Source organism: Rhinoderma darwinii, chromosome 1, assembly GCF_050947455.1.
Source record: "Rhinoderma darwinii isolate aRhiDar2 chromosome 1, aRhiDar2.hap1, whole genome shotgun sequence".
Lineage (NCBI taxonomy): Eukaryota > Metazoa > Chordata > Amphibia > Anura > Rhinodermatidae > Rhinoderma > Rhinoderma darwinii.
The window spans coordinates 421,237,287-421,259,724 of record NC_134687.1 but is presented as its reverse complement, the minus strand read 5'-3'; the positions used below and the strand labels follow the sequence as shown (position 1 = coordinate 421,259,724).

The window sequence follows — 22,438 nt, the reverse complement described above, 5'->3', positions numbered from 1 at the left end:
GTGTAAAATTGCAAAAGATAAAACGGTAACTATCTATACTGTCACACTTGGAGGCTGTTGAGCTACCGAAAGCGGTTGCAATATGTAAATGTGCTGCACACACAAGGAAAGACGACCCCATTTCAAAAGGAAATGAAAAAGCTGACATAGCAGCAAAACATGCAGCTACAGGACAAAATAATCTACTCATACAACACAATAGGCAAGGGGGTGTGTAACATCGCTGTTACACTGTCCAATCAGCTACGGACAGTGTCAACAGCAAGAGCTGGAGAGAGGTGAGCGTGTGCACGCGCACGCTCTCACTCTTCAGCTCTCGGCATGCAAGTACAAGACTGTGTGATCTCTCGAGAGAGATCAGTGTTGTCGTCGTTGTCTGCCGAGAGCTAAAGAGTGAGAGCGTACGTGCGCGCACAGTTCCGATGCCATGAAACAGAAGAAGAAGAATTCACACTCTTCTCCTCTTCTGTTCCGTAGTGGTGGCGGAACTGCGCACACGCTCTCCTCTCTCTAGCTGTTGCTGTGACACTGTCCGTGGCTGATTGGACAGTGTCACAGCCATACTAACACGCCCCTTTGCCAATTACCTTCCCATTGACAGTTCAGGGGGTTATTTAAATATCGGGCACCAAATATTAAATTTAAAGTGCTCCAGAGTTTGTGCAGCCCTGCCCATTACATGCTGCACACGTATGGGCAGGTGAAAGGTTCTCTTTAAGGCACCATGCACACGACCATATTTTTTCCTCCCGTAAATACTGGCGTAAATACGGGTCCTTTGTCACCCGTATTCCACCCGTATTTACAGACCCGTGCCCGTAAATACGGGTCCATTGTCACCCGTATTCCACTCGTATTTACGGACCTGTTTTCTCTGCTATATTGCTCTGCACTAATCGGCAGCCCCTTCTCTCTATCCAGCACTGATTGAGAGAAGAGGCTGCTGATCAGTGCTGGATAAAGAGAAGGGGCAGCTCCTTCTCTCTATCCAGCACTGATCGCCAGCCTCTTCTCTCTATCCAGCTCTGATCGGCAGCCTCTTCTCTCTATCAGTGCTGGATAGAGAGAAGGGGCAGCCCTTTCGGGCAGAGTTTCCGCAGCGGAACGCAGCGATAGAAAGAAAGAGAAGTTCATACGTACCCCAGCTGTTGTCTTGGTGACGCGTCCCTCTTTTGACATCCAGTCCGACCTCCCTGGATGACGCGGCAGTCCATGTGACCGCTGCATCCTGTGATTGGCTGCAGCGGTCACATGGGATGAAACGTTATCCCAGGAGGCTGGACTGAAGGAAGAAGCAGGGAGTTATGGGTAAGTATGAACTTTTTTGTTGTTGCAGGTTTTTACTCACTGTCCAGCGGTAGTCACTGTCCAGGCTGCTGAAAGAGTTACTGCCGATCAGTGCAGCCCCTTCTCTCTATCCTGCATTGATCGTTTAACTCTTTCAGCACCCTGGACAGTGACTATCCTCTGACTTCGCCTGGCAACGCTCCCGTATTTACGAGTACACACACGTAGCCACCCGTAATTACGGGAGCCCCATAGACTTCTATGGGCCTGTCTGTGCCGGCCTGAAATAGGACTATATTTTTCAACGGCCCGGGCACCTTCCCGTAAGCAAACGGGAAGGCACCCGTGGCCAATAGAAGTCTATGGGCCCATAATTACGGGCGTTTTTTCTGTCGTGTGCATGGGGTCTAAAGGAAATGTGTTATATTTTTTATTTTTTTATTTCATATGTTTTACTTTATGGGCCTATTTTTTCAAATTATTTTAATATGTTCCCTAAAGTAACTATTTATTCATATGTTTATACTTCTGTGGGGGCAGCCATCTTTATTTTTATTTTTCATACTGCTAATTTTTGTTATGCAGGTTCCATTTGGACTACGTCTTAGATTCGTTGGACTACTTCACTGATTTAAGCTTTGTTTTTTTTTTTTTTTTTAATAAAATGGTTAAAGTGGATTGTATGGAAGAGTTGTTATTTCAATAAAATAAATTTTTTACATCTCTGTTTTTAAATACTTCATTACTGCCTTAGTAATGGCAACTGTCTGATTGAGAGCGTCCATTACTAAGAAGGGGCTTAGTGTTAGCCAGTAAAAAGGATTGCACTATTACCCCGGTACCCACCGCCACCAGGAGTATCGGGAAGAGCCAGGTACGATCCAGTACCCTACCATCTGAAGTGAAGGGCACTGGGGTGGCCGCAGGCTGGTAATATCAGGCTAGGAAGGGCCAAAAACTGTGGCCCTTCCCACCCCGGTAATGCTAGGCTGCTGCTGCTTTATTGTATCTGGCTGGTTATGAAAAATGGAGGGGATCTCACGCAATTTTTTTTCAATTATTTATTTTAAAAAAATTACATGGGGGTTCCCCCTATTTTTCATAACTAGCCACATACAATGAAGCAGCAGCAGTCTAGCATCACCAGGGTGGGAATTGCCACTGTTTTTGGCCCTTCCCAGCCTGATAATACCAGCCTGCAGCCCCCCCGCTGCCTAACTGTCGTTTCAGATGGTCAGGTACTGGATCGTACTTGGCTCTTCCCGGTATCCCTGGTGGGAGTGGGAACCTGGGCAATAATAGGGGTTAGTGATAGCCTTGTTACTGGCTAATGGTGAGTCCCAGCCTTAGTAATTGAACGCTGTCAATCAGACAGCGGCCATTACTAAGGCCATAATAAAGTATTTAAAAAAAAACAGACATAAGAAAAAAAAAAATATTGAAATCAAAACTCCCCCATGCAACCCTCTTTCACCATTTTTAAAAAAAAGAAAAGAAGTAGATTATCAAAGTAGTCCAATGAATCTACAATGTAGTCCAAACGGTCCAGCGGAACCTACCAAAAAAAAAGTTAGAAGTATAAAAATAAAAAAAATAAAAAAATTTGCCACAATAGAAACTAGAGGTCAAGGAAAAATAATTCCCCTTCATGTAACTCTGCTACCTATCAACTGAAAAGTCCTCCGCCAGAGGGAAAAAATGTTTCCCCATGGCGGAGTACAAGAAAGTGTAATTCCCAGGTGTGGCTTTCTTGTACTCCGCCATCAAGAAACGTTTTTCCTCCTGGTGGATGATTTTTCCATTGACAGGTAGCAGAGTTCTTCCATAGCGGTGTTAGGGGGGGCAAACTTGCCAATTGCCCAGTGTCCCCAGAATGGGCCGCTACTCTTGGGCCAGGGCTGTGTGCTTGCCCCCCAGACAAAAAATTTACCAGCCAACCCCTGGCCATTGGCTCCCTGCTCAGCCGTTTGCTATTGTAGGTCACAGCCTGGTTTAGGCCTGAGGCCTACAAGAGATAGGGAGCACGCTGAGGATGTTAACTACCCGGCACGATGACACGTCACTGCATCATGCCATCCACGCCGGGCCACTGAACTCAGTTAAAAGTCATAAGTCAATTAGGTAATAAAAAGGGGGCATAGAAGATGCGTTAAACCATTTTCAGTGATAATGCTGCGTTGCTGATCTATGATACTAAAGTAATACAGTAAGAAGAATTCTTTAAATCTTTCCTATACATTAAACAGCACTTTAACAAATAAACAACAAATGTTTTCCTATTTAAATAAAATGTATATATTGCGTGTTTGTTGTGTAAAGCTAGTAATGAGAAAACTCGGATAGATTTTGGGGGGGGGGGGCGCCTTTTTATAGTTCGCCTCAGGCAGCAGAGGGGGTAGGTTCATCCCTGGCTGATGGAGTGGGCACAACTCCTCTGCCCACACCATCACTTCGCCTAAATAGTACGGCATGGCGGAGGAAGTATCCGTTTCCCCACAATGTACTATTATGATGTGGTGCAAGAAAGAGTTGAAGTCAGTATAATTGATTAGACCATGTTCTGGATTTAGGCACGGATTCCATTTATATTCCGCAGGAAAATAATCTGCACTGCAGAAATAATAAATGCGCTACAGATTTTAAAATACACCACACATACTGTTAAGGATCTGCCAGGCACAGCTTCTGTATCCACGCCCATAGGTAATCAGTCTGCACCTGCTTCTATGTCTGTGAGACTGACTCCATCTTCCACCACTCAGGATGGCAGGCTTAGGAGTGGGAGAGCCTATCACAGCCTGGCCAGACGGAGCTAGCTCCCGCCCTCTGTCTATTTATACCTGCCTTTCCTGTTCCTCCTTGCTTGTGATTTCTTCTCTGTTGGTTTCCTGGCCCTGCTGTAGCTTCTTGATCTACTTGTCCCTGATTCGTATTGACCCTGGCTTACTGACTACTCTTCTGCTCTGCGTTTGGTACATCGTACACTCCTGGTTTGACTCGGCTTGTTCACTACTCTCCTGCTCTATGTTTGGCACCTCGTACTCTCCTGGTTTGACTCGGCTCGTTTACTACTCTTGTTGCTCACGGTGTTGCCGTGGGCAACTGCCCCGTTTCCCTTTGTTCTGTGTTTCCTTGTCTGTTGTCTGTCGTGCACTTATTGAGTGTAGGGACCGTCACCCAGTTGTACCCCGTCGCCTAGGGTGGGTCGTTGCAAGTAGGCAGGGACTGAGTGGCGGGTAGATTAGGGCTCACTTGTCTGTTTCCCTATCCCTGTCATTACATAATCACAAGCCCATATACCTACTCTACCCTGGTCCCTCACACCACTATGGACCCCCTTGAGACCCTGGTTCAGCAAATGCAGGGTCTCTCCCTACAGGTCCAGGCCCTGGCTCAGAGGGTCAACCAGCCTGATGCTACAATGGTAGTACCCCTCACCTCACCTCTTGAACCCCACCTCAAGTTGCCTGACCGGTTCTCAGGGGACCGGAAAACTTTTCTCTCCTTTCGGGAGAGTTTTAGGCTCTATTTTCGTTTAAAGCCCCACTCCTCAGGTTCTGAGAGCCAGCGGGTGGGTATAATTATGTCCCGGCTCCAGGAAGGGCCCCAAGAATTGGACTTCTCCTTGGCTCCTGACGCGCCTGAACTTTCCTCCGTTGATCTTTTCTTTTCTGCTCTCGGACTCATTTATGACGAGACTGACAGGACTGCCTTTGCCGAGAGTCAGCTGGTGACCTTACGTCAGGGTAAGAGACCTGTTGAGGAGTATTGCTCTGACTTTAGGAAGTGGTGCGTAGCTTCTCGGTGGAATGACCCTGCCTTAAGGTGCCAGTTTAGGTTGTGTCTGTCGAACGCCCTGAAAGACCTGCTAGTTAGCTATCCCTCTTCTGACTCCCTAGACCAGGTTATGGCTTTAGCGGTATGACTTGACCGACGTCTCAGGGAACGACAACGTGAACATTTATGTGTTTTCTCCTCTGACTCCCCCATGATGCCTCCCGAGGTTCCGTTGCTTCGTTCTTCCACGGAAGACTCGGAGGTACCTATGCAACTCGGGGCCTCCGTGTCCCCCCAACAACGTAGAGTGTTCCGCAGGAAGAATGGTCTCTGCTTCTATTGTGGGGATGACAAGCATCAAGTGAACACCTGTCCTAGGCGTAAGAATAAGCAGCCGGAAAACTTCCGCGCCTAAGTGATCATCAGGGAGGTCACTTGGGCGCACAGGTATTTCCCGTAAATATGAAACGTAATAAAATCTTGCTTCCCTTTCAGTTCTCTTTTGGTGGTAGGTCTGCTACCGGCAGTGCCTTCGTGGATTCAGCGTCGTCTGCTAATATCATGTCTGTGGAATTTGCTATGTCTCTAGCTATGCCTTTGATTGATTTGCCTAAACCTGTCCCGGTAGTGGGTATCGACTCCACTCCTCTTGCTAATGGTTATTTTACACAGCATACCCCTGTTTTTGAACTCCTTGTTGGCTCCATGCATTTGGAGCAGTGCTCTGTACTGTTGATGCAGGGATTATGGTCCGATTTGGTTTTAGGCCTTCCCTGGTTGCAGTTGCATAATCCCACGTTTGACTGGAATACTGGGGATCTTACCAAATGGGGTAATGAATGCTTGACGTCATGTTTTTCTGTTAATTCTATTTCTCCCCCTGAGGAGGTGAACACGCTACCGGAGTTTGTTCAGGACTTCGCTGATGTTTTCTCTAAGGAGGCCTCCGAAGTGTTACCTCCTCATAGAGAATACGATTGCGCTATCGATTTGGTGACAGGAGCTAAGCTCCCTAAGGGTAGGATATTTAATCTCTCTTGCCCCGAACGTGAAGCCATGAGAGAGTATATCCAGGAATGCCTGGCCAAGGGTTACATTCGCCCCTCTACTTCTCCGGTAGGTGCTGGCTTCTTCTTCGTAGGGAAGAAGGATGGTGGTCTTAGGCCATGCATTGACTACCGTAACTTGAGTAAGGTCACTGTAAGGAACCAGTATCCCCTTCCTTTGATTCCTGATCTCTTTAATCAGGTTCAGGGGGCCCAATGGTTCTCTAAGTTTGATCTACGGGGGGCGTATAACCTTATCCGCATCAAAGAGGGGGATGAGTGGAAGACTGCGTTTAACACGCCCAAAGGTCATTTCGAATACCTCGTCATGCCCATTGGGTTGTGTAATGCTCCCGCGGTCTTCCAGAATTTCATAAATTAGATTTTAAGACATTACCTGGGGGTATTTCTTGTAGTGTACCTTTGATGACATACTTGTGTTTTCCAAGGACTGGTCCTCCCACATTGAGCATGTCAGGAAGGTGCTCCAGGTCCTTCGGGAAAACAAACTGTTTGCGAAGACCGAAAAATGTGTGTTTGGGGTGCAGGAGATACCATTTTTGGGTCAAATCCTCACTCCTCATGAATTCCGCATGGACCCCGCCAAGGTCCAGGCTGTGGCGGAATGGGTCCAACCTGCCTCCCTGAAGGCGTTACAGTGTTTCTTGGGGTTCGCTAATTATTACAGGAGATTTATTGCTAACTTCTCGGTCATCGCTAAGCCTCTTACGGACCTCACTCGCAAGGGTGCTGATCTCCTCCGCTGGCCTCCTGAGGCTGTCCAGGCTTTTGAGGTCCTTAAGAAGTGCTTTATCTCGGCCCCGGTGTTGGTTCAGCCCAACCAAATGGAGCCATTTATCGTGGAGGTTGACGCGTCCGAGGTGGGAGTGGGGGCTGTCTTGTCCCAGGGTACCAGGTCCCTCACCCATCTCCGTCCCTGTGCCTACTTCTCCAGGAAGTTTTCGCCCACTGAGAGTAACTATGATATTGGCAACCGCGAACTCTTAGCCATTAAATGGGCATTTGAAGAGTGGTGCCACTTCCTGGAGGGGGCTAGGTACCAGGTAACGGTCCTTAATGACCACAAGAATCTGGTTTTCCTAGAATCTGCCCGGAGGCTAAACCCGAGACAAGCTCTATGGGCGTTATTTTTTACCAGATTCAATTTTTTGGTTACCTATAGGGCTGGGTCTAAAAATATTAAAGCTGATGCACTGTCGCGTAGCTTCATGGCCAGCCCTCCTTCGGAGGAAGATCCTGCTTGTATTTTGCCTCCAGGTATAATCATTTCCTCTATTGAGTCTGATTTAGTCTCTGAAATTGCTGCTGATCAAGGTTCAGCTCCCGGGAACCTTCCTGAGAACAAGCTGTTTGTACCCCTGCAATTCCGGCTAAGGGTACTTAGGGAAAATCATGACTCCGCACTATCTGGTCATCCAGGCATCCTGGGTACCAAGCACCTCATTGCCAGAAACTATTGGTGGCCTGGGTTGCCTAAAGACGTTAAGGCCTACGTCGCTGCTTCTGAGGTTTGTGCTAGGTCCAAGACTCCCAGGTCCCGACCAGCGGGCTTACTACGTTCTTTGCCCATTCCCCAGAGACCTTGGACCCATATCTCCATGGATTTTATCACCGATTTGCCTACATCTCAAGGCAAGTCGGTGGTGTGGGTTGTAGTAGACCGCTTCAGTAAGATGTGCCACTTTGTGCCCCTCAAAAAACTACCCAATGCTAAGACGTTAGCTACCTTGTTTGTCAAACACATCCTGCGTCTCCATGGGCTCCCTGTCAATATTGTTTCTGACAGAGGGGTACAATTTGTTTCTTTGTTTTGGAGAGCCTTCTGTAAAAAGTTGGAGATTGATCTGTCCTTCTCCTTTGCCTTCCATCCTGAAACTAATGGCCAAACCGAGAGGACTAATCAGTCTCTAGAACAATATTTAAGGTGTTTTATCTCTGACTGTCAATATGATTGGGTCTCATTCATTCCCCTCGCTGAATTTTCCCTTAATAACCGGGTCAGTAACTCGTCAGGGGTCTCCCCCTTTTTCTGTAATTTTGGGTTTAATCCACGGTTCTCCTCCGTTTCACCTGGTAGTTCCAACAATCCCGAGGTAGAGGTCGTTCATCGGGAACTGTGCACAGTCTGGGCCCAGGTTCAGAAGAACCTAGAGGCGTCCCAGAGCATACAAAAAACTCAGGCAGATAGAAGACGTTCTGCTAACCCCTTGTTTATGGTCGGGGATCTGGTGTGGCTATCGTCAAAGAACTTGCGCCTTAAAGTCCCGTCCAAGAAGTTTGCTCCCCGGTTTATAGGGACGTACAAGTTCATTGAAGTCCTCAATCCTGTTTCCTTCCGACTGGAGTTGCCCCCATCTTTTCGAGTACACGACGTGTTTCATGCCTCCCTCCTTATACGCTACTCCCCGTCTTTGGCTCCCTCGAGGAAACCTCCTGTCCCCGTTCTCACCCCTGAGGGGGTAGAATTCGAGGTGGCCAAGATTGTGGACAGCAAGATGGTCCAAGGCTCCCTCCAGTACCTGGTCCATTGGAGAGGATACGGGCCTGAGGAGAGGACTTGGGTACCCGCCCGGGATGTTCACGCTGGGGTATTGGTCAGGAGGTTCCACCTTTGTTTCCCCAATAAACCAGGTCCATCTAGAAAGGGTCCGGTGGCCCCTCATAAAAGGGGGGGGGGTACTGTTAAGGAACTGCCAGGCACAGCTTCTGTATCCACGCCCATAGGTAATCAGTCTGCACCTGCTTCTATGTCTGTGAGACTGACTCCATCTTCCACCACTCAGGATGGCAGGCTTAGGAGTGGGAGAGCCTATCACAGCCTGGCCAGACGGAGCTAGCTCCCGCCCTCTGTCTATTTATACCTGCCTTTCCTGTTCCTCCTTGCTTGTGATTTCTTCTCTGTTGGTTTCCTGGCCCTGATGCAGCTTCTTGATCTACTTGTCCCTGCTACGTATTGACCCTGGCTTACTGACTACTCTTCTGCTCTGCGTTTGGTACCTCGTACACTCCTGGTTTGACTCGGCTTGTTCACTACTCTCCTGCTCTACGTTTGGCACCTCGTACTCTCCTGGTTTGACTCGGCTCGTTTACTACTCTTGTTGCTCACGGTGTTGCCGTGGGCAACTGCCCCGTTTCCCTTTGTTCTGTGTTTCCTTGTCTGTTGTCTGTCGTGCACTTATTGAGTGTAGGGACCGGACCGTCGCCCAGTTGTACCCCGTCGCCTAGGGCGGGTCGTTGCAAGTAGGCAGGGACTGAGTGGCGGGTAGATTAGGGCTCACTTGTCTGTTTCCCTATCCCTGTCATTACACATTCATTATGGCTACGGATTCTGTGCTGAAAAAACATGGATTAGCTCCATTGAATGACAGATTTTCAGCTGTGGAATTCTGGTAAGGATTTTCCTAATAAATGGCAAATCAATGCCATGTGAACATGGCCTTAGGATCTGTTAGATCTATTATGATTTTTGTTTCAATTAGATACAACGTCATTGACGTATGACACCTTATTGACCATAGACAAAAACTTCATCAGAAAGTGTATATTTTTCTACTGTCAATCCAAACATATTCAGTACTATTCAATAAATGCATATGAAGAAAAAATATAAATAATGTATACTTACAACACCAATCGAAGTCAGGGCTGTGGCCAAGTTAATGATGGTTGGGATAAGACTAAACTTTCCAGCCTGTATGATGAGAAACACTTTTACTCTTTGTGTTCTTATTCCAAAAATTAAATCGCCATTTTCTTTACAGTAAGAGACTGGTGTCATATTCAAATGTTTTGTAAGCTGTTTGCATACCAATAAAGTAGGCCCAAGTATCTTGTATCTTATGCAGAATTACACCTGTTATTATAGTCCAGAGCTGAAGTCACAATTCTGCGGGTTGTCATTGGTAACAGTCAACAAGCTTGTCATCCGGCAAATCCCTAGCAGATTAACTGTGCTCCTAAGCAAGGAAACTGAGAAATTTCAGCTCTGCAGCCTGCAACATTGTGAACATAGCTCTGGACTATCATATAGGATCTTACTCAGGATCAGCACATATTGTAAACTTTACTTATCTTATACATTTGTATTTACAAAGTTACTCAACAGGGTTACTGTATATGTAAACTGTGAATTGGTGTTCTAAAGTCGACATTGCTATAACTGAATATGGCTTTAAATGGGGTAAGACATGTCGGTCCTTTTTAGCCCAGGAGAAACCTGTCCATCTATCACAATGTTACCACTTCAATGTTTCAGTTGAATCATATCTATATATACTACCTATACTCCTAAAAGGTCACACATTGTATAACACCATTACATATGCTGTATAATTTTATTGCACACATGACCACCATTTCTGTGTTTGACTACTTTATAGAAATATTTTGGCCCTGGACAAGTCTCATGGAGATATAATTTCTTATTGCAATAAAGTTGTTTTTTTCACTCTGTCCTTTTTGGTCTGATAGTTCTTGGACTCTGCCGTCAGTGATGGAAATGTACCTCTGTAAAGAAGACATATAATGAATGTTATAACATTACCTGTCCATGCACAATAACATCAATACGGATCCCATAAACTTTTATTAGAGTACGGGCTTCGGTACCATTCTTATTGTAATACTTGGCAAACCTGAGAGGAATAAAATGTTAGAGAGTCAGACAGGATTGAAAAATGAAAGATGTCAAGTTGAAAACAATTAAATTATTCACTCAATTATTTTTTTTATTTACTATAATTGTTTTTTTTTTTCTTTTAAATGTTATCCCTTTATATACAGCATCACATCCATACATCAACTATACAACCTATTCTTAGCACAGATACTCAATTTGGATACATGCCTTTCAAGGAAGTACTTTATCTTTCTTCACTGCTAAAGCTAAGCCTCGTCAAGTAATAGGGCCCACAAGTCCATGGAATATAACCAGCAAATGCTAAACATTATAGCTCGAAAAAATAACTCTATGTGAAAGTGAGTAAAATGTGTTTATGTGATTCCATTTTGTAAGTTTGGTTATGTGACTCCATCTTGCATGGAGCATCCATTTTATATTTTCAAGAATCCATTTTGTATTTTGTAGAGGCACCTGCTTCTTTAAGAAAGTACATTCATGCTGGGATTGTCTGAACAATTACATGTTTCTCTGTGTCTTATTGGAGTCTGTTACAAGAATGTACGTATTGACCTTGTAGCTACGGTGTTGGTATTGGTTGTTATGTTTTATTGATGATTGCTTATGAGAAAGTTCTTTCATTACAGTAAGCTTCCATAAGATTCCTTTCTTGCCCGTGATTGGTTAACCTCAAGTCTATTCCACTTTTGAAAGATATTATTGTAAGGAGATTTTGGCAATTAACCAAGAAAAGGATTTTTGGATATACAAAGCGTGTCTTTTTGTGTCTTACTTCTCTCCGATATATCGATATAGCTTATGAATTTTGATCTGGATAAGTTTACTGGCAGGTGTCAGTTGACACACCCATCTAAAACCCTCAGTCTAATATATTTTTTCCAGGATTGCGTCAACACTCTACGTCATTGGTGTACATAGAAGAGAGGGGGCCTAATGCCAAAACTCAAAATGGTCCCCCATGGTTTCAGGTTTTGCTACCCAGGATAGAAGGGACTGGTGTTTTTTCCCCCTTTACACCCTTAGGCTAACTCCCCCACCCCTTATTTGATAACAATTCAGTTCCTCTGGCGAGGATAGTCCTACAAAGTTTCTTTCCACCCAATTGCAATTGGTATGGGACCAACCAGGGCTTGACCCCCTTTATCTAAGGGCTCCATAGCAGCCCCAAAGTCTGCCTCTATGATATGTAAATTGTTGCCCTAAGTTGCAACACTCAATGCTAATTTTCAAGCTACATCTGGAAGTAATGTAAAATAACACAAATTTGTCAGGCATTTCAAGGGTTGGATTTCAATGACTAAGCAGCTGTAAACCAGCCTGGAATCACCAAGAATCTGCTGGAGCGGTGTAAATTACACTGCTACTGGAGTAATGGACACAAATTGGGACAGATTTACTACTGGAGTTGCGCCGGAATTCTGTCCTGAATTGCACCTTCTTTTTGTCGAAAATCATTTTAGACAAATTTATCAATGAAATGCGCCAAAAAGTACAGATGTTTGTGACTCGTCCTACAAGTCATGGCTTAATGAAAAGGGACGTGGCTTAAGATGCGCCATATGGAGCCCAATTTGTGCCCCATATAGAAGTTAGACCTCCAGTTTGTGCCCCCATATAGAAGTTAGGGCCCCAGTTTGTGCCCCCATATAGAAGTTAGGGCCCCAGTTTGTGCCCCCATATAGAAGTTAGGGCCCCAGGTTTGTGCCCCCCATATAGAAGATAGGCCCCCAGTTTGTGCCCTATATAAAAGCTAGGTCCCCAGTTTGTGCCTCATATAAAAGTTAGGCCCTCAGTTTGTGCCCCCATATAGAAGTTAAGCCAACAGTTTGTGTCCCCATATAGAAGTTAAACCTCCAGTTTGTGCCCCCATATATAAGTTGGGGCCACGGTTTGTGCCCCCGTATAGAAGCTAGGCCCCCAGTTTGTGCCCCCATATAGAAGTTAGACCTCCAGTTTGTACCCCAATATAGAAGTTAGAGCCCCAGTTTGTGCCCCCATATAAAATCTAGGCCCCAAGTTTCTGCCCCCATATAAAAGTTAGGCCTACAGTTTGTACCCATATAGAAGTTAGGCCCCCTTTTCAGCAATAAAAAAAACAAAAAAACTCACCTTAAACGTTCCCACGACGAGCTGACGGGTCCTGTCACTCTGTCCTGTCTGTGTCTTCTTTCTGGTACCTGCCGCTGATTTCCCCTGTGTGTGGGAGTGGTGGGGCAGAGTCTGCTCTGCAATAGTAAGCAAAGCTTACGGATGCAGTTCGGCAGCTTGGCCCACCGGAGGATCCTCTGGTCCTTCAGTGGGCCAGTCCGCCACCACGCCTCGCTGCTACGTTAAATGTAATTGCAGCTGGCCAGCAAAAGCGCCAGGCGGCCAAGTGGGCCACCCCATGAGCAATGAGCCTCGTCACTTGACCGGGTTCGTCTGGTTTGGATGCCAGCCCTGGGAGGAACGGTAGGTATAATAATCTGGGAGTGTTTTATAGTTTGGCCTATGACTTTTAGTCCACGTGAAGGGTAAATTAGAGCATAAGACAGGGCCCACATGTATAAAGCAAGGGACCTAAAAAGATTGTTTGGCAAGATTGGTGTGCAAACCTCAACAAATACCTTTGAGATAAATTGGAACACCAAATACTTTAATGGTATTGTGGCTGAATAAATGTCATTCTCTGCAGCCTTGTAAAAAAATAAAAAAAATAAAAGAACCTTCCTAAAAAAGTAGAGGGTGTTAGAACAGCAAAGCGAGCCGCTAAATCCATATTTTTGTCTATGGAATTGGAATGAGATACTCGTCGGGGCCGCACAGTCCATGTGGCGAGATGAGCATGACGTCATCGTGTTGCTTGCATCGTTCAGCCCCAGCAGACCTGCTCAGAAGAGAGCAGGTCTGCATTGACACAGGAAGGAGCGGGAACGGGATCAAGGTGAGTATATAAAGTTGTTTTTTTCTTTAAAAAGTGTGCGTCGCATTATCTACAGGAGGGGAGGGCTATATGCTGGGCACAATGTATAGAGGGGGCTATATGTAGGGAACTATATACAGGGGTTATGTGAGGCACTATATACAGGGGGAGCTATATGTTGGGCACAATTTATAGAGGGGGCTATATGTAGGGAACTATCTACAGTGGGGGCTATATGTAGGTAACTATATACAGGGGGGCTATGTGAGGCACTATATACAGTGGGAGCTTTATATTGGGCACAATCTATAGAGGGGGCTATATGTAGGGAACTATCTACAGTGGGGGCTATATGTAGGGAACTATATACATGGGGCTATGTGAGGCAATATATACAGGGGGCTATATGTGGGGCACTATATACAGGGGGATATATGTGAGGCACTATATACAGGGGGCTATATGTGAGGCACTATATACAGGGGGGCCATATGTGGGGCACTATTTTCATGGGGGCTATATGTGGGGCACAATCTACAGGGGGCTATATGTAGGGCACTATCTACAAGGAGAGCTATATGTTGGGCACTATTTACAGGGGGATCTATGTAGGGCACTATCTACAGGAGGATCTATGTAGGGCACTATCTATGGGGGAACTGTCTACAGGGGGATCTATGGGGGCACTATCTACAGGGAGCACTTTGTGTGGAGGACACAGTGTATGGGGCTATTATAATCAGGGACAGTGTATGGTGCTATTATAATTAGAGGTGCAGTGTATGGCACTATTATGTTTAGGGGTGTAGTGTGTGGCATCATGAAAATTTTATCTTCGTTTATAGGTGCAGAAATGTTTGAAAAGTGAGAAGCTGAAGACAACTGAGCGGCAAACTGCAGAAATGGTCTGTGGCCGGGAGAAGTCGTCATCAGGTCTGGACCGGATGGAGTAGAAAAGAGAAAAAGAACAACTAGAATCTGAGATCGTGACCGGTGAGTCACTTAATGTAAATGTTTATTCTGCCTCTAATCAGTACTGTAGTCTCTGTATGATCTGCAGCGGATAGAGGATAGTTGGTATGATTTTTTCTTTTTGTGAAACAGCAACTTCCAGCATATCCTTACCAATGTTCGGACCATGCTGGGAGCTGTAGTTTTACGCCATAAAAACCTATACGGCAGGGGTTGCACTAACTTGAACTGTATTTATGTTGTTGCTGTATTTATGTACTAAGTTTGGTTCCAGAAATATGTACTGAGCTTTGTTCTGGTGCTGTATATATGTACTGAGCTTTGTTCTGGTGCTGTATTTATGTATTGAACTTAGTTCTGGTGTTGTATTTATGTACTGAGCTTGGTTCTGGTGTGGGCTGCAATTCAGGATATGGACTGGGAAGAACTAATGTCAAATAATGGAACAAATGATAAATGGGAGATTTTCAAATCTACTTTGAGTTATTATAGTGCAAAATGTATTCCTATAGGTAACAAGTATAAACGACTCAAATTAAACCCCACATGGCTTACACCTTCTGTGAAAGGGGCAATACATGACAAAAAAAGGGCATTTAAAAAATACAAATCTGAGGGTACAGCTGTAGCCTTTGTAAAATATAAAGAGCTTAATTAAATCTGTAAAAATGTAATAAAATTAGCAAAAATACAAAATGAAAGGCAGGTGGCCAAGGATAGTAAAACAAATCCCAAAAAATTCTTCAAGTATATAAATGCAAAAAAGCCCAGGTCTGAACATGTAGGACCCCTAGATAATGGTAATGGGGAGTTGATCACAGGGGATCAAGAGAAGGCAGAGTTACTAAATGGGTTCTTTAGCTCTGTATATACAACTGAAGAAAGAGCAGCTGATGTAGCCAGTGCCAGTGCTGTTAATATATCAGTTGATATACTGAATTGGATGAATGTAGAGATGGTCCAAGCTAAATTAAATAAAATAAATGTGCACAAGGCCCCGGGACCAGATGGGTTACACCCTAGAATTCTTAAAGAGCTTAGTTCAGTTATTTCTGTCCCCCTTTTTATAATATTCAGAGAATCTCTAGTGACTGGTATAGTGCCAAGGGACTGGCGCAGCGCAAATGTGGTGCCTATTTTCAAAAAGGGCTCTAGGTCTTCCCCAGGTAATTATAGACCAGTAAGCTTAACATCCATCGTGGGGAAAATGTTTGAGGGGCTATTGAGGGACTATATACAGGATTATGTGACAATAAATAGCATTATAAGTGACAGCCAGCACGGTTTTACTAAGGACAGAAGTTGTCAAACTAACCTAATCTGTTTTTATGAAGAGGTGAGCAGAAGTCTAGACAGAGGGGCCGCTGTGGATTTAGTGTTTTTGGACTTTGCAAAGGCATTTGACACTGTCCCCCATAGACGCCTAATGGGTAAATTAAGGACTATAGGTTTAGAAAATATAGTTTGTAATTGGATTGAGAATTGGCTCAAGGACCGTATCCAGAGAGTTGTGGTCAATGATTCCTTCTCTGAATGGTCACCGGTTATAAGTGGTGTACCCCAGGGTTCAGTGCTGGGACCACTATTATTCAACTTATTTATTAATGATATAGAGGATGGGATTAATAGCACTATTTCTATTTTTGCACATGACACCAAGCTATGTAATATAGTTCAGACTATGGAAGATGTTCATGAATTACAGGCAGATTTAAACAAACTAAGTGTTTGGGCGTCCACTTGGCAGATGAAGTTTAATGTAGATAAATGTAAAGTTATGCATCTGGGTACCAACAACCTGCATGCATCATATGTCCTAGGGGGAGCTACACTGGCGGATGAGAAGGATCTGGGTGTACTTGTAAATCATAAACTCAATAACAGCATGCAGTGTCAATCAGCTGCTTCAAAGGCCAGCAGGATATTGTCGTGTATTAAAAGAGGCATGGACTCGCGGGACAGGGATGTAATATTACCACTTTACAAAGCATTAGTGAGGCCTCATCTAGAATATGCAGTTCAGTTCTGGGCTCCAGTTCATAGAAAGGATGCCCTGGAGTTGGAAAAAATACAAAGAAGAGCAACGAAGCTAATTAGGGGCATGGAGAATTTAAGTTATGAGGAAAGATTGAAAGAATTAAACCTATTTAGCCTTGAAAAAAGACGACTAAGGGGGGACATGATTAACTTATATAAATATATTAATGGCACATACAAAAAATATGGTGAAATCCTGTTCCTTGTAAAACCCCCTCAAAAAACAAGGGGGCACTTCCTCCGTCTGGAGAAAAAAAGGTTCAAGCTGCAGAGGCGACAAGGCTTCTTTACAGTGAGAACTGTGAATCTATGGAATAGTCTACCGCAGGAGCTGGTCACAGCAGGGACAGTAGATGGCTTTAAAAAAGGGTTAGATAATTTCCTAGAACAAAAAAATATTAGCTCCTATGTGTAGAAATTTTTCCTTCCCTTTTCCCTTCCCTTGGTTGAACTTGATGGACATGTGTCTTTTTTCAGCCGTACTAACTATGTAACTATGTAACTATGTAACTATGTATTTATGTACTGAGCTTTGTTCTGGTGCTGTATATATGTGCCAAGCTTTGTTCTGGTCCTGTATATATGTACTGAGCTTTGTTCTGGTGCTGTATATATGTTCGGAGCTTGGTTCTGGTGATGTGTATATATGTACTGAGCTTGGTTCTAATGCTGTATATATGTACTGAGCTTGGTTCTGGTGTTGTATTTATGTACTGAGCTTTGTTCTGGTGCTGTATATATGTGCCAAACTTGGTTCTGGTGCTGTATATATGTACTAAGCTTTGTTTTGGTGCTGTATTTATGTATTGAGCTTAGTTCTGGTGTTGTATTTATATACAGAGCTTGGTTCTGATGCTGTATTTATATGCTGAGCTTGGTTCTGATGCTGTATTTATATGCTGAGCTTTGTTCTGGTGATGTATATATGTACTGAGCTTGGTTCTAATGCTGTATATATGTACTGAGCTTGGTTCTGGTGTTGTATTTATGAACAGAGCTTGGTTCTGATGCTGTATTTATATGCTGAGCTTGGTTCTGATGCTGTATTTATATGCTGAGCTTTGTTCTGGTGATGTATATATGTACTGAGCTTCGTTCTTGTGCTGTATATATGTGCTGAGCTTGGTTCTGGTGTTTTATCTATGTACTGAGCTTCGTTCTGGTGCTGTATTTATGTATTGAGCTTAGTTCTGGAGTTGTATTTATGTACTGAGCTTGATTCTGATGCTGTATTCATATGCTGATGTATATATGTACTGAGCTTGGTTCTAATGCTGTATATATGTACTGAGCTTTGTTCTGGTGTTGTATTTATGTACTGAGCTTGGTTCTGGTGCTGTATATATATGTGCCGAGCTTGGTTCTGGTGCTGTGTATTAGAGCTGTCAGTTATTCACTGACAGCAAGCCTATGACGACCCGCCGGAGGTACAAGGCAGACACAGAGGCCATTATTTGCATCGCTGGGATGCCGGCCGGATAAAAACCCCTCAGATGCTGCGCGGTTTATTGAGCGCAGCATCTAAAGGGTTAATCGGCTGGATCGGAGAATAGCTCTGGTCCTGGCCGTTACAGGAGGGTGCCAGCTGTATAATACAGCTGTCACCCCACGGTGATGGTGTGGGCTCCGCTTCTGAGCCCGCACCATCAGTGCGACGTAACAGTACTGCGGTTTGCGGAAACACCTTCCCGACAGCACCGTATATATACGGCAGATGTTGGGAAGGGGCTAATAGTACCATTTAATGTCCCATATAATGTACTGGGAAACTGAAAAATAATTCTTTGTGGGGTGGAATGGGAAAAAACAGTTATTCCTCTGATTCTTTTGGTTTTATTTTTACTGCGTTCACCGTGCCATAAAAAAAATCGTTTTGTATCGTCATAACTTTTTTATTTTTACGTCGATGGAGCGGTGTAAGGGCTTGATTTTTGTGGAGCAAGTTGGGGTACATACAACTTTTTATTCAATTTTTTTTGAGAAACGAGGTGACCAAAAAAAAAATATTTTTGCATTGTATTTTTTCTTTTCTTCCTACAGTGTTTACCCAGCGGGTTAAATAATGTGATATTTTACTAGTTCAGACTTTTACGGACACGGCGATACAAATTATGTTTACTTTTTATTGCTTACATAATTTCTTTGTGTAAATGTTAAAAGGTTTTTGTCTTTTTACTTTTAGTAATGTTTCATTTTTTATATTTTTAAAAATATTATTACATTTTTTTTTTCTTTTAGTCCCACTAGGAGACTATTGCTCATGCAATACACTGCAATACTTACACTACCGTTCAAAAGTTTAGGATCACTTAGAAATTTCCTTATTTTTGAAAGAAAAGCACAGTTTTTTTTTCAATGAAGATAACATTAAATTAATCAGAAATACACTCTATACATTGTTAATGTGCTAAATGACTATTCTAGCTGCAAACGTCTGGTTTTTAATGCAATATCTACATAGGTGTATAGAGGCCCATTTCCAGCAACCATCACTCCAGTGTTCTAATGGTACATTGTGTTTGCTAACTGTGTTAGAAGGCTAATGGATGATTAGAAAACACTTAAAAACCCTTGTGCAATTATGTTAGCACCGCTGTAAACAGTTTTGCTGTTTAGAGGAGCTATAAAACTGACCTTCCTTTGAGCTAGTCGAGAATCTGGAGCATTACATTTGTGGGTTCGATTAAACTCTCAAAATGGCTAGAAAAAGACAGCTTTCATGTGAAACTCGACAGTCTATTCTTGTTCTTAGAAATGAAGGCTATTCCATGCAAGAAATTGCCAAGAAACTGAAGATTTCCTACAACGGTGTGTACTACTCCCTTCAGAGGACAGCACACACAGGCTCTAACCAGAGTAGAAAGAGAAGTGGGAGGCCCCGCTGCACAACTGAGCAACAAGACAAGTACATTAGAGTCTCTAGTTTGAGAAATGGATGCCTCATAGGTCCTCAACTGGCAGCTTCATTAAATAGTACCCGCAAAACGCCAGTGTCAACGTCTACAGTGAAGAGGCGACTCCGGGATGCTGGCTTTCAGGGCAGAGTGTCAAAGAAAAAGCCATATCTGAGACTGGCTAATAAAAGGAAAAGATTGATATGGGCAAAAGCACACAGACATTGGACACTGGAAGATTGGAAAAAAGTGTTATGGATAGACGAATCGAAGTTTGAGGTGTTTGGATCACACAAAAGAACATTTGTGAGATGCAGAACAACTGAAAAGATGCTGGAAGAGTGCCTGACGCCATCTGTCAAGCATGGTGGACGTAATGTGATGGTCTGGGGTTGCTTTGGTGCTGGTAAAGTGGGAGATTTGTACAAGGTAAAAGGGATTTTGAATAAGGAAGGCTATCACTCCATTTTGCAATGCCATGCAATACCATACCCTGTGGACAGCGCTTGATTGGAGCCAATTTCATCCTACAACAGGACAATGACCCAAAGCACACCTCCAAATTATGCAAGAACTATTTAGGGAAGAAGCAGGCAGCTGGTATTCTATCTGTAATGGAGTGGCCAGCGCAGTCACCAGATCTCAACCCCATAGAGCTGTTGTGGGAGCAGCTTGACCGTATGGTACGCAAGAAGTGGCCATCAAGCCAATCCAACTTGTGGGAGGGGCTTCTGGAAGCATGGGGTGAAATTTCTCCCGATTTACCTCAGCAAATTAACAGCTAGAATGCCAAAGGTCTGCAATGCTGTAATTGCTGCAAATGGAGCATTCTTTGACGAAAGCAAAGTTTGAAGGAGAAAATTATTATTTCAAATAAAAATCATTATTTCTAACCTTGTCAATGTTTTGACTATATTTTCTAGTCATTTTGCAACTCATTTGATAAATATAAGTGTGAGTTTTCATGGAAAACACAAAATTGTCTGGGCGACCCCAAACTTTTGAACGGTAGTGTATATGGAAGCGGTGAAAATTCAATAAACTCAATCATAAAGTACTTGCAATTTTAGAGGATTTTTTTTAAAAGGTAGTTTAGTGTACATTAAGTATGTCTAAAGAATTTTTTACTTCTATGTTGAGACTCAATGAAGCTACAGGCCCAAACCTGCGGTTTCATTTCTGACAGATTCTGATGACAACATATCCACTTCTTATTTCTGTCATGGAGCCATTTACATGAATATTTGAATGCCAAATGGATGGAAAGTTGTGTGTATATGTGAGAACATGGTTGTATTTGCTGATTTTTAATCCACACAAAGCCTCCCTTGTATTGTTTATAGTCAAATATATTAGACTTCGTTCACATCTGCATTGGGGTTCCGTTCATTGGTTCTGTCAGACCTTTCCGTCAGGGGAAAGACCTTTCCGTCAAGGAGTCGACTGCGCTCTTGATTCCGCCAAAAAAATGTAAACCTTTACGGAACGGAGACAAACAGAAACCATTAGCAACAGAAGCATTACCAATTAAATCAATGGTAATGCAAACAAAGCTATGGTTTCCATTTGATTTCCGTTCAAGGGTTCCCTGACGGAAAGTTCTGACGGAACCCATGATTGGAACCCCGGTGCAGATATAAAAGAAACCTTAGTGTGTTATCGTATAATACATACACAAGCAGGACATTCTGTAGTTAATTTATCCTGTTTGCGTAAATACCGGTTTATGAGTACTGACAAAACAAGGCAAAATAAATCAACAACAGCAGAGTGAAACATGGATTAGGATACTAAATCAATCCATACAGCAATGTTTACAATGCCAATATACAGCGTGTAAGTAAGATATTATCTGATACATATCTAATACATAACAATAACTGTGTTACGCTGAGTAACTAAATAAACCTGGGGAAAAATGGGGTTCTTACTAGCCTCTGAAACTGTTCTTCAGTCACTGGAAGATTCTCAAACTGTGTGAAAGAAAACAACCCATGAGATGCCATATTATTACAGAGTGATGAAGATAAAGATGAAGATAAACTCAATTTTGTATCTGTGTCCGCCAAGAAATAAAGAACGGCCGGACCGAGACGCAGGCCTAGGGGGAGGCACCCATAAAGAGGGGAAGAGGAAGGGGAGGAGCCGAGGGACACGAGGGTGGGTTAGACGGCGCACTGTGCTGAGCACCAGTCTAACCTGGAAGTAGCAGCAAGCTGGTTGTGTCCCGCAGCTTGCACAGCCACGCTACTCAACACATGTATTCAGCCCTAATGAACCTTCCACTTACCAGACAAGTCGGATGTCCCCAGTCTGCTGGAGCAGCTCAGGAGAATGGCGGGTGAGCGGGGCACGGACTGGCTCAGGTCCCTGTTGGCCACGCAAGCGGAGGAACCGGCGGTGGTCGGCACGACCGCGCCTGTAACAGAGGTGCAGGCAGGAGAGAGGGAGGCGGCGGGGGGAATCACAGGAACGTGATCCCCAGAAGGGGAATCCATGGCGGTCCAGGAGGGCTAGGCCCCCAGCAAGAATGAGCCCAGATGGAACTCCCAGGGCCCGGTGCAGGGTTGGGAGCCCCACCAGGCCCCGGGCTTGCAGGAATCCTGTCTGATGGCCGGAGCCAGCGGGGTCAGGTCCCCAGAAGGCGTGGGGCACCCTTTGGACCCAGAACACTTGTGCCAGGATCTACGGCAGGCCGACCTGGCGATGTTCCAGTCGGGCGGCCTGCCTGTCTCCATGACAAGATCGATGACATTGCTCAACGACCAGAGTCTGTGGTCGTGCGGGGCAACGGCAGTGGGCGGCGCCCCACTGGCTCGGCAATGGAGGACCAAAGGACACGGACATCGCGGCAGGAGCGGCC

General features: G+C 44.3%; 1 protein-coding gene across 1 annotated transcript in view; it reads right to left on the bottom strand.

Moving 5' to 3' along the window:
• The window catches only part of P2RX2 (purinergic receptor P2X 2), a 90,244-nt gene that overhangs the window by 15,245 nt on the left and 52,561 nt on the right, over positions 1 to 22,438 (bottom strand). Inside the window, exons 9-10 of the mRNA XM_075853339.1 lie at positions 10,675 to 10,765; positions 9,757 to 9,822 (exon numbers count right to left, since the gene is read on the bottom strand). Coding sequence (XP_075709454.1) covers positions 9,757 to 9,822; positions 10,675 to 10,765 — 157 coding nt within the window. The remainder of the gene's footprint in view (positions 1 to 9,756; positions 9,823 to 10,674; positions 10,766 to 22,438) is intronic.